We start from the raw sequence: 14,137 nt of genomic DNA, 5'->3' as shown, positions 1-14,137 counted from the left end.
AAACGTAAAAAAGTCTGAGGAATTGTGTTCGCTAAACCCACCAGACTCCATGTAAATAATCAGTAATTTTAGCATTGTAAAATATGGCATTGTAAAACCTTTCTAAACTCTGAGCAGCACTTGCTCTGGCAGTCTTGACTCGACCATACATTTGGTCAATGTTTTCTTTCTTTCCTTTCAATTTTAGGTCTGTCAGTCATAGTGAAATCTGTGGACATTTCCGGGGACAGGTCACGCAAACCGGGGACGTCTGGTCACCCTACATTAACTACACTGTAAGCCAGTGGGCTACACAGTGGAGTTGCCCATTAAGTAGTTCAGGGTCCTTCTGTTAGTAATCTTGGGGTACAATTTGGCCAAGCAATCGGCCCAACGGGCACTGTACTAGTTGTATAGATGTGACAGTCGCAAGACTCTTTCAGCAATAGCTCAAAATTACTATCATTTGTAAGGGTCTAAAATCCAGATTTACTGCTCACTGTAGAGTGAACTACTATTTAGAAAGTAGTAGATGACTGAAAGGGAGCAATTTATGTAAAAAGTTAAAGGCTTTTTGAAAGAGAATGTTGGTTGGACCACATTTTCAAGGGAAGCTCCACTTCTGTTACCTACAATTCAACAGTTAAATTGAGGTTTCTGACCAGGATACCTTGGGTCTAGCGTCCATGTCAGAATGCCTGCTGGGGGTTAGGGTCTCCTCAACCAGTTTAGAGGAACAGCAGAAGCTCACCTTCTTTTCTAGGTCTCTTACCTCTTCACTATCTATTTGAAATTGTATTATTATAGCATCTAATCAAAGCTCATAACCATATGAATAAATTCTGAATCAAAACTCAATATTAAATTAAAAGTTTTCTTTGTTGGCTCAATGCTCTGCTTTACCATGGCAACTTCCTATCCAGAAATTGCACCTTCCCAAAATTGCCTCCTTTGGGCTTTGCATCGTTATTGAAGAAGGGCTTTTATACCACAGTGATCCTGGTAGCAATGTAAAGAAATGGAGCCTTATACTATTGTTATGAACACAATCACTCCATGGCAGGAGAAAGTATTATTCAAGGGGTCACACAATTGTACCTCATGACTGTTTTGTGCTCCTGACTGGCTTATTTTACGATGATATTTTGTAGCTAACTATTAGGAACATTGGTTCATGTGGGCACACATCTACACAAAAAAGACACAGAATTCCTGAGGTGATATTACACAAATTAAGCATACACATGATTAAAACATTTATTGCAGTAGCTGGATACCTGTAGAGTAACAAGGATTAACTGTTTCAGTATCTGTGATGTCAAACACCCTCACAAACTGACAAACATACCGCAATAAGCAAATCACTCCATCCCACTTAACTTCTTTATATTGTGACATAAATATGAAAGTGCTTTACAAACTGAATGTCTCCTAAATGCACAAATCAACTATATTTCAACAAAATAAAATGACACAAAAATGATCAAGTTAATTTTTAAAAGCTATGTCTTTTAGCATGCTATTGCATTGTGTAACTTGCTTTCCATGCTGTGGAATAAAACTAAGATTTTCAGACAGTGGAATGACAGATGATCTTTCTCGGTGGACCCATTATCTGCACATGCCTTTGTGTTTTTCTTCAGCACCAACAACTTGATTTTGAACTTTAATACCTGTGTGATTATGTTTCTAAATTTGGCAAACATTCAATGCATAAGGCATTTGATTATCTGACAGGATATAGTCTTTGTAGCCGACATTTTTTCATCATTTAAATAAGCACAATTCAGTGTTTGAAAAAACATCATGAAGGCACAGTGATTAAAGTAATATCTTAACCTGTGTTTTCTTACGTATGGAAAATAATAGTGTGTGTGGAAACAATATGTACAAATATGTCGATAAATTGCAGGTACTACTGAGGGTTGCATTCAGTTAAATCACAATTTGAATAAAATCTATACAGTAATAAGATCAACGTTAGATAAAACATTTAGCCATTTACAAATATATTGCTATTTAATTGTACTGAACACTTTCAAAATCAGTTTATAGAGGAGAGCTTTCAGAGCTTTTCATTTTTATAATGCACATATTGAGCAATGACATCCTTCCTACAAAATGTTTTTTTTTAAATGCTTGCCTGTGGTTTTGCAGTGCTTAAAGAAAATGATTATGAAATATGGGCAACATTGATTATACTAGGGAAATTTAAATACGACCATAGGGTTTTTAAACAATTAGGTAAATGTTTTCTTGTTGTACATTATGTCCCATTATAGATCTGGTCCAGTTGAAATCCCAAATCCTGATGACAAGCCATCATGATGACAACAGCCAAGAACTGTCCTATTCACTGTGGTTATTACAGGTACATGGTAGTGGTTAATAAGTCTTATTTACAAACACACAGACAATGACAGAATAAGCAAGTGTCCACTAAGAACAACACTTTCTGAAATGTAATTCCATTTTCTTTGATTGTGTTGATTAATATAGTCCTGAACAACTCAATTACAACCACACCACAAACATTTGTATATACTGGTCAGCCAAAGTAGTCTTTTTTTCTTGTAATTTGTTTTCATTTTCTCCATTTTACACATGTCCTTCCTCCACTTGTCCAAATCACATATGAAGGGAACAGGACATTTTATGTTGAAGAAATCCATTAGGTTTCATAAAAAAAAGAGGTTTCCTCTAGAGCCATAGTAAAGTTGTATTGTAGAGAACACAGCATAAGCACTATAGTTTTGTGGCCTACATAGTACATGTGGCTATCACACTGCAGAAGCATCAACGTAAGTGGGAAGAGATGAAACAAGAAAGAAAACAATTAACAGGAGAGGGGCTCAGGTGGACCTCTCACAGCACAGAAGCAAAGTCTGTCTTATAGTTGCTGGTCCTTGGGGCTGTCTGGGCAGGAGGCTGGCTGGCAGGACTTCAGACTTACCAGTGGAATATCAGCCATGCCACTGTTGGTGAAGTGTCCCTCTCCACTCCCAAATTGCTTCCTGTCACCAAAATGCTCTGACCGCCCACTCTCATTTTTCCAGGTTCTGGTCAGAGTATGTCCATTAAGAAGTTTTTCCTTGGGACCCCACTCCCTCTGAGACCCAAAGCTAGACACAGGGGATTTAGGCTGATGGTATGTTCCCAATTTTGGGGGCATCCAGCAGTTGTCTGAATGTCCCAGGACTAGGCATTCCTGTGTGCACATCTCTGTAGCTTCCACTAGGCCACGAGGTCCCAAGGGCCCATCTAAAGGAGAAGAAAAACAACCACAAACAAAAAAATACATCAAGTTCTGCAATAATAACTGCTTTATTATCTATGTTACAGTACATACAAGACTAAAGGATAGGATTGAATGTGAAAATTGATTTCATTCTTTATCCAAAGTTGTATACAATAAATATATTTTAGTTCACTTTTCTTAGTTCTAAAATAATTACGGACAAAGCCAAACATGTTCTGAAAACTGGCTTTGAAAATTCAATGATAGGACATAAACTTGCCTGCATACTGCTGTTACAGACTGAATTACTTAGATGGCATATCATGGTGCTCACCACAAAATGAACAACGGCCACAGGACACAAACCGCGGTCTCTGGGGGACATAAGAACGGGGAATAAGAACGGGGCCTGTCCGCACGACGGCGGACAGGCCACCAACCGCTGGAAGCACTACAGCAATGGGACGGTTGAGGTTAGGAAAAGTCCAAGAAAGAAATACAAGAAAATCATCTCCCTGTACACAAATCTTTAGATTAAATAACGTCACCATTTCACAAATTTGCCATGAGACTGGGCTGATACTAAACATAGTATTTTGAACAGTAGCGATTCAGTTGTTTTTCCTATAATTTCTATTATCAATATCATCTATCACTGATGGTTTTTTTTGGGCACTCAAAGCATTTGGTTAAATTTAGGGAAAGATTGTGGTCTTGGTTAAAACAATTGCTAGATTAGATGCACCTACTTGTTAGCCTAAAGTAATACTCAGATTCTAGTTAGAATATAAGAACTTTACGACATTGAATGTTGTGGGCAGGGCTAAGCATGGCTGGCATCCAGGCTACCTCCTTGTAAATGCAAATGCCTAATAAGCCAATAATATGACAGCAAATCAAAGCAGAAAAGCATGCAGACATGGTCAAGAGGTTCAGTTGTTATTCAGAGCAAACATCAGAATGGGGAAGAAATGGGTATCTATTGTAAGTGACTGGAACTGTGGAATAATTGTTGGGGCCAGATGGGGTAGTTTCAGTAACATAGAAACTGTTATGATTGTGGGATTTTAATGCACAACATTGTCTAGAGATGACAGAGAATGGTGTGAAAAACAACATCCTGTGGGCAAAAGTGCATTGTTAATGAGAGAAGTCAGAGGAGAATGGCCACCACACTGGTTCAAGCAGACAAGACGGCCACAGGAATACTGGATACTGGAACCAGGCTTTGCAACAGTGCTATCAACGGAGCATCTCTGAAAGCACAGCATTTCAAACCTTGAAGTAGATTTCTGTCAATCAAGAACAGGAACAGAGGCTACATTGGGCCTTTAGTTCAACAAAACCGGACAGTAGAATATTGTTGTAATAGTATGGGAAGTATATGCCTGGCACACATTCCTTAGTACCAATTGTGCACCATTTAAATGCCAAAACCTAACTGAGTGTTATTGCTGACTAGGTGCATTCCTTTAAGGCTTCTTCCAGAAGAATAACACACCATGTTGCAAAGCAAAAATACAATCAGGAAGGTTCCACCAAAATAAAAAGGAGGTTGCTGTACTCCAATGGCCTAATTTCTATCCAACTGAGCACCTTTTGAATTAGGTGGAACAAGAGATTTGTAGCAATAATGTGCAACTGACATATCTGCAGCAACCACAGTATGTGATGCTGTCATGTCAACATGCATCAGAATCTCTTACGCCACCTTGTTGAATCCATACAACTAAAACATTCAGGCTGTTATTGATGTCTAAACGTAACAGGACTCACTACACAAACCCCATTCACGTGTTCAAGTTGCAAATGAGGCCAATGTTAACCCCAACCATCTCCCTATGAATTTTCTTTTGTAAAAAAAGGTAGCACTTCATTGAATAGGAAACTTTTGCCGGTAAACACAATTAAAGCAACTATATTTCCTTAAAATGTAATGATAACATAGCATTAATAAGTAAATAATTTCTGGGAGACAGGGTTCATGGTAAAGTACCCACAGTCAGTTTAAAATAGAATAAAATATACTGTTGTGTCTAAATTTTTAAAATCCCTTTAAGTTTTAATTTAAATAAAGGGCAAAGCTAAAAAAAAATCGAAAATTGCATTGGCTGGTTTACCATGGCCATTGAGGTTCTCCAGCTCAAATATGAGGTACAGATCACGTGAGTTCAAAAAGTTGAATTCAGTGAACCAACCATCAGTCTGAAAAATGAATGAGCCGTGCTTTCGGAAGCTGGGGAGCATGGGGGGCTATAAATCTTAAGGAGGATGAAAGGATGAGTACGTTCTCTTTGAGGACTGTCATTTGAATCCATAGAGATATTTACAGTGCTTACATGAGAGATTGCATACAAGATGGTACTATGCTGCCTATTCCCGGCTAATATTCACTCAGTTGTAAGCTACCCAAACAATCATTTAATGTCAAATATTTATTAAGATTTTGTTTGACGCTAGTTCCTGCATATAGTGAACAACACACAATGAAAGCCCTGTCTATCAATAGATTCTTAGACACTGTTTGGAAACTTATGATTTTGTCAGTGTCGACTGTAAGGCGCTTCCAAGGTCTGCAGCCAATAACGGAGCATACAGATTATTTTTTGAGCATAAATGATGGTTGATACTCTCTTCAGTAGACATTATTTCACAGTAGTAATTATCCTAACCCCACCTTAAGAAAGAAAAATATGGAGGTCAATTTCCATCACAACAAATCATCAGCGGGACATTCTTCTCTGTCTCCTTTCTACCATGTGGTTAGTCATCAGACTCGTCAACATGTATCACCATTCAGACATAACAAATCAAACAATTCAGTGTTTCAGGTGGTATTAATTTAAATCTCATTTGATATAAGAGCATGCATAATGCATGCCATATAATGCCCCTCTGCTATTTAAAGAATTCTTCGACTTTGGTTTTATTCTCCTTTTTAAAAGAAATGACCAATCCTGTCTGTGCTTGGAAATCAAGCTTCAAAGGGTAATGAATTCATCTGCTTTTGTCATGAAAGAGAAATGATTACTATTTGTCCTAATTTGTCCCTTTGCCTCGCAAAAAGCTACTTGACAGGAATTGTACATACAGTAGTATTTCAAAGGGCTTTTTTATGAGCTCCTGTCTGGACTTGTTTTTCTTTTTGTTAGTTTAAACTTACTTAGACAAGGTTTATCATTTAGTCTGTACCTAAGACCTTAGGATTTAATTATAATTACATGAATAATTTATTTTGCAAATGCATTGTATGTTGAAGTGATGCCATTTATTTAAATAATTGTAACGTGTACAATCATTTATATATGTGACACTAAAATTAAAAAAAAACTTACAGTAATGTGAAATGCCTTTTGGTGCCCATCCCAGTCACAATCAATAATCAACTTTACAGCTGTCACTGCATCAACCCTAATTGATTTGGTTTGCCGATCTATTTGGTTGACTCCCAAAGGTTCAGCCTGCTTCCTCGTGGTCAAATATTTAATAATTAAGATTTGAAGCTGAGCTGAAAACCTTACTTTGTTGCTACACAGTGAGTAACGCATATGCAAATACTGTATATTATTCAATTTTGTGATTAAAAAGTGTGTCTACAACCATGTGCTTTTTATAGTGTTACCACAATCCACCATAAGGATCTAAATTAGAAGAACATATTACCTAACAAAAACATGTCAGTCTATAATGTCAGTTCCAAATGTATTTATAAAATTATTTTAATCTAGCTAGAACATTAATAGATTTTTTTCTATTGCAAACAAATCACATTTGTAAACTGGCATCAAAACGTTTTTGATAGAGTTGAGTCAACACTCTCAGATGCAATCTCAACAAAACATTGAAAAAAATATATGCCTAAACGGTGTCATTGTTTGCAGTGCTTCTGTATTAGATTTCTTTACATTGTAAGATGCTCTTTTTTATTGTGGCCACCTCTATCATATAAAGTCCACAAAGTTCATGCAACTCAATATGTGTTAACAATTAAAAGTGGTTTCATGAGGAAAGCAATTATTTTCTGCTCCTATGCTTCTTAGTGTCTCCTGACCCAAATGCAAATACAATTATGAATGGGGAAAAAAAAGGAGACAAAAAATGGTATTTTACCTATTAGCTCATTTGCTGTGTTTTTATGAGTCTTTGTGGGGCATTCATGTGTAACAGGAATTGATGTTATTCTATTTTAATAGAAACACGTCTTCATATTCCACTAAGCCATGCTGCCTGAATCCTGGGCTCTTCAACGACACATCTGGAAATATGATGTGAAGAAAGCCAGGGCCCGGCGAGAGAGTCAGTCACGCTTCTGCATGAATGTGGAATCCATCACAATAACAGGCAACCGTAATTGGCACGTGAAAAGTCTAACCAAGACGCACATTATCATAGTTGCAAGAAAAACCACAGAGAGCAATAATACATGGTACACGGGAGACAGTAAGATGAATTCCTTAAATGAGATTTTAGACAAGTGAGTAGATATCTGGGGAGCTGTTATGGAAGAGAGATGGAAGAAAGGGAAAGGACTATGCACATGTAGATGGTGGGCAGTGTTAAGCAGATGAACAATTTACAGACCTGCTATTTATTTCACTTTTTGCTGTTTTGGTAATGTTAGGCACCATTAAATCAATTAATAATGTATAATGAAAGCATGATAATGGTGATGTTACTGCTGTCATTTCTTCCAAGATTTTAATCATGAGGTGCTTGAAAACTAATACAAATGAAGAAACGAAACCCCTGACTGCTTTGTGATTCCCAATATATCTGTTAGCAGTTTGTGTATCGATTACAACAAAATTAGAAGACTGTAATGTCCGTTTTTCTTTTTCTTTTTAACAAAAGCAAAGCCAGTCATTAATCAAGGACACTTTGTGGTTTGCTATTCCCCTGGTGTAATAAACATGACCATTTGCATGTAGATTGGTACAATCAGTGGCCCAAGTGGGCAGGAGAGGATAATTTGAATCAGCCATTTTATATTCTAATCTGTGCATACCTGCTGTTTGAGACCATGCAGAGAAAAACCTGATTGAGAGACCATTTGAGGCATACTGCAGAGCTGATAGGTTAAGAAAAAACTTATATAAATATAGCAATTTTATGTATAAAATAGTGATTCTCAACCACAGATAACTGTACCTCAGGGGGTATTCTGCATTTGTCATGGGGCACCTGGAAACATTGTGAAAACTTAAAGATATAAATCCAGATATTTGTGTTCAAGAAAAAACAAAAAAACAAAACAAACTGCTGTGAAGTCAACCTTCTGCATATTTAGTGTCACAAGACCCAATTAACTACTAACTACAGCAGGGAGCAGCAATGCTGCCAACCTCGGTCATTTTCAAAACCTTAACAATTTTGAGAGATTGAAAAACTAGTTAGCAAGTGAGCAGAGAGTCAGAATAGATTGGTAAATATACTGTAATGCATAAATGGTTAGAACGCCCCCCCTTCTCCATCCAAAGTGCTAGTAGTTCATTTGCAAACTTGACCAAAGTTAGTTAAGTCAGTTATCCAATACAATACACTTAAGTGATAGTAAAAATAAAACATTGTGCTTGTACCGATAAAATCCAGGTCTAAATTTATTTTGAAATTTCCCATTGTGGCACAATAAAAGCACATTTATCCTTAAGCAATATCTCCAGGATAAGAATATTTCTTCTCCTTTACCAACCAAGAAAAATAGTTCTGGTATATCACTGTCTAGGAACCCAACTTCACGCTTCCTAATTCAAACCTCCAACTCAGCAATCCAAATATTTCAAATAAAACCAAAACACTAACAAGATGCTATGTGTGCCTCAATCTTTCCTGGCTCCCTATTGATGCTTATGTAGATGGAGCCCTATCCTTAACAGTGTGCAGGAATGGGCTGTTCCATTTAATTGAAAGGACATTGCAAATAGTAGAATGCCCTCTTCCCGCTGTAACTGACTTTCTGGCATCGTAATAGAATGAGTCCAGATTCAGTACCCGTTTATTACGCACAGTCTGTAACCTTCCTATCTTATTAGCCTTGTTGTCTTTGTTTTCTTGTTTTTTTTGTTTTTCATTGACTTAATTCTCTTGTGGCCTGACCTAACGTCCACTGTTTTCAGATTCATGCAATCAATACTCCCAGAGACAAATCCTTATTTTCATTGTTGTTTTTTTTTCACATTGAATAGACCTTGTGAGTTTATCTGATTACCCCTAACTTGACAGAAATTGACCATCAAGTTTTATTAGGACCTGGCTTCTTCTGATTATACTGTATCCAAGAAAAAGATTGTTGGCCGCATTGCACACTGTAATCAGAGTGACATTGCATGTCATGTAAGAACATTGTGAATAGGTTGGTGATTGAGCAAATTGTCAGTGACACAGACTTTGGTATTTTGATCAAATGCTGTTGTCATCCACTGTTGCCTGCACAGTGAGATAGCTTTACATGCAAATAATATAATCAAGAATCTGTCACTGCAGAAAACAGTGTGACTTGGAAAAGCCCAAAGGGTGTCAAGTGACATCCTGCTGAAGAACTGTGGACAGATAATAAGCACCAGCACACCATGACACTACAACTGCAGATAAGAGGCTGCTACTCCATTGTACTGCAGCTCAACAAACAAACTCGTAAATCTGATATGGATCCCGCCTGGCCCAGTGAAATATAGAAATTGAACTAAGCTTGGCTTTTGCATGTTGCTTATAATTGTATACACTACTTTAAAAAATACACCTGAGTTTGAGCCAAGTCAGAAGCTCTATTATACCTTAGCTTTTATGTGCATTTTAAATTGGAAGTAATACATAATCACCGAAGCAGTACCTGGTAAGACACCCGATGGCATGATGGAAGATGCACAAAGAACCCTGTTTCAAATAAGAATTAAAGCAATGCTGTGAAAAAGGTTTTCTACCCCTTTAATGTCTTTCAAAACTGAATTTATGCAATTTTGTCATTTCAAACATTTTTGTTAGTTACTAATATGTCTATATTGTATAATAGATAGATAGAACGAAAAACAGAAAGACAGACAGATATATACATAGATAGATAGATAGATAGATAGATAGATAGATAGATAGATAGATAGATAGACAATTTAAAAGAGGGGAAGTTTTGCATGATAGAGCAGTCTGTGATATATACTGTATGAAAAGTCCTTTTTTTGTTATTAATGCAAATCCATGCAGAAGCAATATTCCCTCCCATTTTTCAAACTGGTATGATGTGTCCAGTTTTTGATATTAGCTTCTCTGAACTGACAGAAAAAAAAAACAAAAAAAAAATAAAAATGATCTTTCATATAAATTCTTTTAAGTGAGGTTGAGACACAAAACCTTTATTGTTTTGATGACTGACTGACTGACAAAGAATCAACATACCAGTTCAACAGCATATTCACTATATTTTGCAAAGTCACAGCTTATCTACATAGATAAAGCAGTAGATGAAACATCAAGTTCCCTACATTCACACGAAATGGCTTCCACATGTCGAGTGCCACTGTGTCTGTGCCTAGCTCGTTGCTCTTGGTTACTATGCTTAAGAAGTCAAGTTCATCCCTGCATGCGCGCACACACACATGCACGCACGCATGCACGCACGTACAAAAGCAAATAGCCGTTGGCTGATGTTTGGTGCAGAGCCCCAGAGTGCTTTAAATAACATTGAGGCACAGGTGTTGAGGAATGCAAGGGATTCAGAACTGTGTCAGATGGTGCTTACTTTTGCTTACAGCTCTGTGCAAATGTTGCAGGTGTCCACAAAGATAGATAACTTAAAGACAAAGAAACCATTAGATTGCCTCTTGATACAGAGTCATTAGGATGTGCTGGGGGCTGGTGTTTAATTCTGCAGAAGATGTTGAAGAAATGTGTGCCACAAGCAATTGTAGTTTAACAATGGACATTTTGACCAAACAGTACTCACATGCCTCTCTTTCAGTCCTCCTACTCAACATCAAGAGATCACAGAGGTTACAGAAAAGGAGATAATCATCCTCATTTTTGGCCAGAGGTTGTTTGCAACTCTATGGGAGTATTCTTGTTTTAGTCTATCGGCTATTACTAATGAGATAATGTTTGGCTAATTAATTGGATGCACACTATCAGTGCTGATGTGCCAATACCACACCAACAACCTACAGCAATCATAATAGGAAGAGGGAACAGGTGGAGAGGGAGTGAGAGTGATTGAGTGCAGGAGATTTGGTGTCCATAGGGCTTGTTTATATAGCCATCCTGTTGAGCACACCCAGATGTTGGTATTTGGGGATGAATGAGGCTTTGTCTTGGTCCAGCACGGAGGCTCATAGTGCCATACCTCTGTTTCCAGCTGCTGCTCAAAAAACAACAAAATACGTCCAGCAGATAAATTCTATATGCTTTAAATATGCTGTAGGTTTTCTCTGTGACCCTTTAATCCTACACTACAAAACATACAAACAGACAAATACCACCAATCCATCACTGTATCCACAAAGGCATCTAATGATATACAGTATTGTAACCATAGCCTGTATTCATAAAGATCTGCCTGACACCAAGAGCAAATATATTTTTAATGGCTTTGGGAAATGTGTGAGTGGTATAGTGGTTGCTATCCAACAAAAGATGGAATTACAGCTTCATACAGTTTTGCAGCAAATTTAAAAACAGGTCCTATGATCTACAGTAAAGGCTATCTGGGCCTGGATATATATGATAGTGAGCAGAGCAGAACAGAGCAACATGCTGTATGCATCCTCAAGGGAATACTAGTCTGGCTGATGGATCCTTTCTAGTGCTCCCTTTGAGGCCAGGCAGCAGCTTCTCATGAGAGGAGATGAAGAGCAGGATGGAATTGAAATACAAAAAGAAGACAAAGCTTAAGAATGGAAGTGTGGAGGCTGGTCAGATGGATGGAAAAGAAGAGCGAGCAAAATGGAAGAGAAGAAAAGCAAAGTGGAGGTGAGGAACAGTAAGAAAAACAAAACCACAAAGCCTGTCAAAAAATGTCCATCATTTACATAATTTCCATGATCCCTGATAAATATTATTAACTAAGAACTCACTTAAAACTATTCTCAGATCAATTAGAAATTCAAATATTCAACCCAATGTACTCTGTATTGGACACACAGTTTTTCTTCCTGATAAAAGTACTGTTTACAGCATGGTGCATAAGGGAATTATTGTGCTACTGATGATTGTGTGGTGGAATTGAAGAAATGTAATTAGCATTTTAAATTTTTTTTCCATTTAAAAAAGGAAATTTCTTAAACAAACGTGCACTGGGCAATGGACATACCATTTATTGTACATACACACACACACACACACACACACACACACACACACACACACACACACACACACACACACGTGTCAATGCTTTAACGCGTCAATGCTTTAATGTCTATGTGTGCTGTATTGTACTTTGTGGAAGCAACTCCAAAAGCAGTTGCAGGTTAAAATTTTCCTGGATGTGCCTTTTTCACCATGTATTTTGTGTGGAGTTTTGTTTATTTCTCTAATGTTTTCCCTGCACTAATGGGTTGCAGGGTTGGCATCATTATGTATGATTTGAGAAGTGTTCTAACGTGGTAATTGTGCAGTAGGGCAGTCTTTTCCTAAACACCCTACAGCGCTCTGACAGCCCAGGCTACCAATTAACATTCACAATGTTTTAGTATTTTGATCAAAATATATCAGATCATTTGGTAAATAATATTTACATAAAACACAATTAATTATTGACGTATTGTCTTTCACCTCTATTACAGTCAAATTTGCAGATTCCAATGTGTAGCCACTATGGCACAGTAAGGAGCCACTCAGATAGGTATGTTACTTTTTCATTTTTTTTATATAGGGAGAAGCTATAAAAAAAATCAAAGTCATGCAAAACATATTTCCCCTTCTTTCTTTCGCTTTACCCCCAATGCTCCCTTCACTTAGTATTTCCATCAAAACTCAACTGCACCACTCTGGGGTTTAACTTCACATCCACTATAAGTGGAATATTCTATCAAAGTTGTTAGATTTTAGTAAAGTAACATTAAAGATTAAAGTTGTTTTTTGGAGTCAAGATACAGCAGTCCTTTCAAATCTTATGTAAAACTTGATGTTTCTTCCATATAGACTAGCAATGGTTATTCATGTATAGTGTTGTTTCTATTTTGCTGTTGCAAGACATACAGTAAAAGTCAATGAGAAGAACGCTGTATTCTCATTAGCTTTGCTTAAGGCATATTCGATTCAAGACATATACACTAAATCTAAAGTAAACATGGTATGAATCATGCACCTTGAGTTCTCCAGTGCATTCAAAACAATCTTGCATCTCATGCTTTGGGAAGAGGTTTAGGGTCATTCTGAAGCAGATATTGTGGACAGCCCACCGAATCAGCAGAGCACAGTGTCAGACATGCGGGCAGAGAAACAGCAAAAGGGCGCGCCAAAAGACCTTTCTTGCTCTTCTTCTACTGTATACCACAAATTTAATGTGCAGTTCTGGGTTATGCCAACTCCAGAAGTTCATAAGTGATTGCAGCAGTGAGGAGGAGTGGATGGGACCAGTGGAAAGTTGTGTCAGTTGTAGCAAGTAGAACCATCAACTTAACAGCTGGAAACAAACACGCTTAATACGAGAGGTTCCAATCAGTTTTTGTTGTGTGGCTCCAATCCAGATCAAAGTCCTTTACTGTAATAATTCCCAGATTGAACAAACATGCATGTTTGTTATAGCTGTATTTTTAATGATACATCTGCAGAGTACACATTAAGGGACCGACGTTAAAATTGCATTAATACTGAGTAACTATGCATTGATATACCTGCCATCATGGCTTTCATTGAGTGTCTCCAAATATTTTTTTTGTGTAATGTCCTATAGTGTTTTGTAAAATATCTCTGAAGAGATGAGTGCCAATCTGT

The 14,137-nt window shown here is 37.3% G+C and overlaps 1 protein-coding gene across 2 annotated transcripts in view; it reads right to left on the bottom strand.

The window, feature by feature from the left end:
• Nucleotides 1-1,222: 1,222 nt before the first annotated feature.
• LOC117958240 (protocadherin-9) overlaps nucleotides 1,223-14,137 on the bottom strand; it is a 195,413-nt gene continuing 182,498 nt past the window's right edge. For both annotated transcript variants that reach the window (XM_034894579.1, XM_034894641.1), the window contains exon 5: nucleotides 1,223-3,240. In XM_034894579.1, the coding sequence (XP_034750470.1) occupies nucleotides 2,870-3,240 (371 nt within the window). In that variant the 3' untranslated portion in view covers nucleotides 1,223-2,869. The remainder of the gene's footprint in view (nucleotides 3,241-14,137) is intronic.

The sequence above is a fragment of the Etheostoma cragini genome, chromosome 1 (assembly GCF_013103735.1).
Source record: "Etheostoma cragini isolate CJK2018 chromosome 1, CSU_Ecrag_1.0, whole genome shotgun sequence".
In the NCBI taxonomy this organism is placed as follows: domain Eukaryota; kingdom Metazoa; phylum Chordata; class Actinopteri; order Perciformes; family Percidae; genus Etheostoma; species Etheostoma cragini.
The sequence above is the reverse complement of the archived record's forward strand: the minus strand, read 5'-3'. Positions and strand labels throughout refer to the sequence as shown.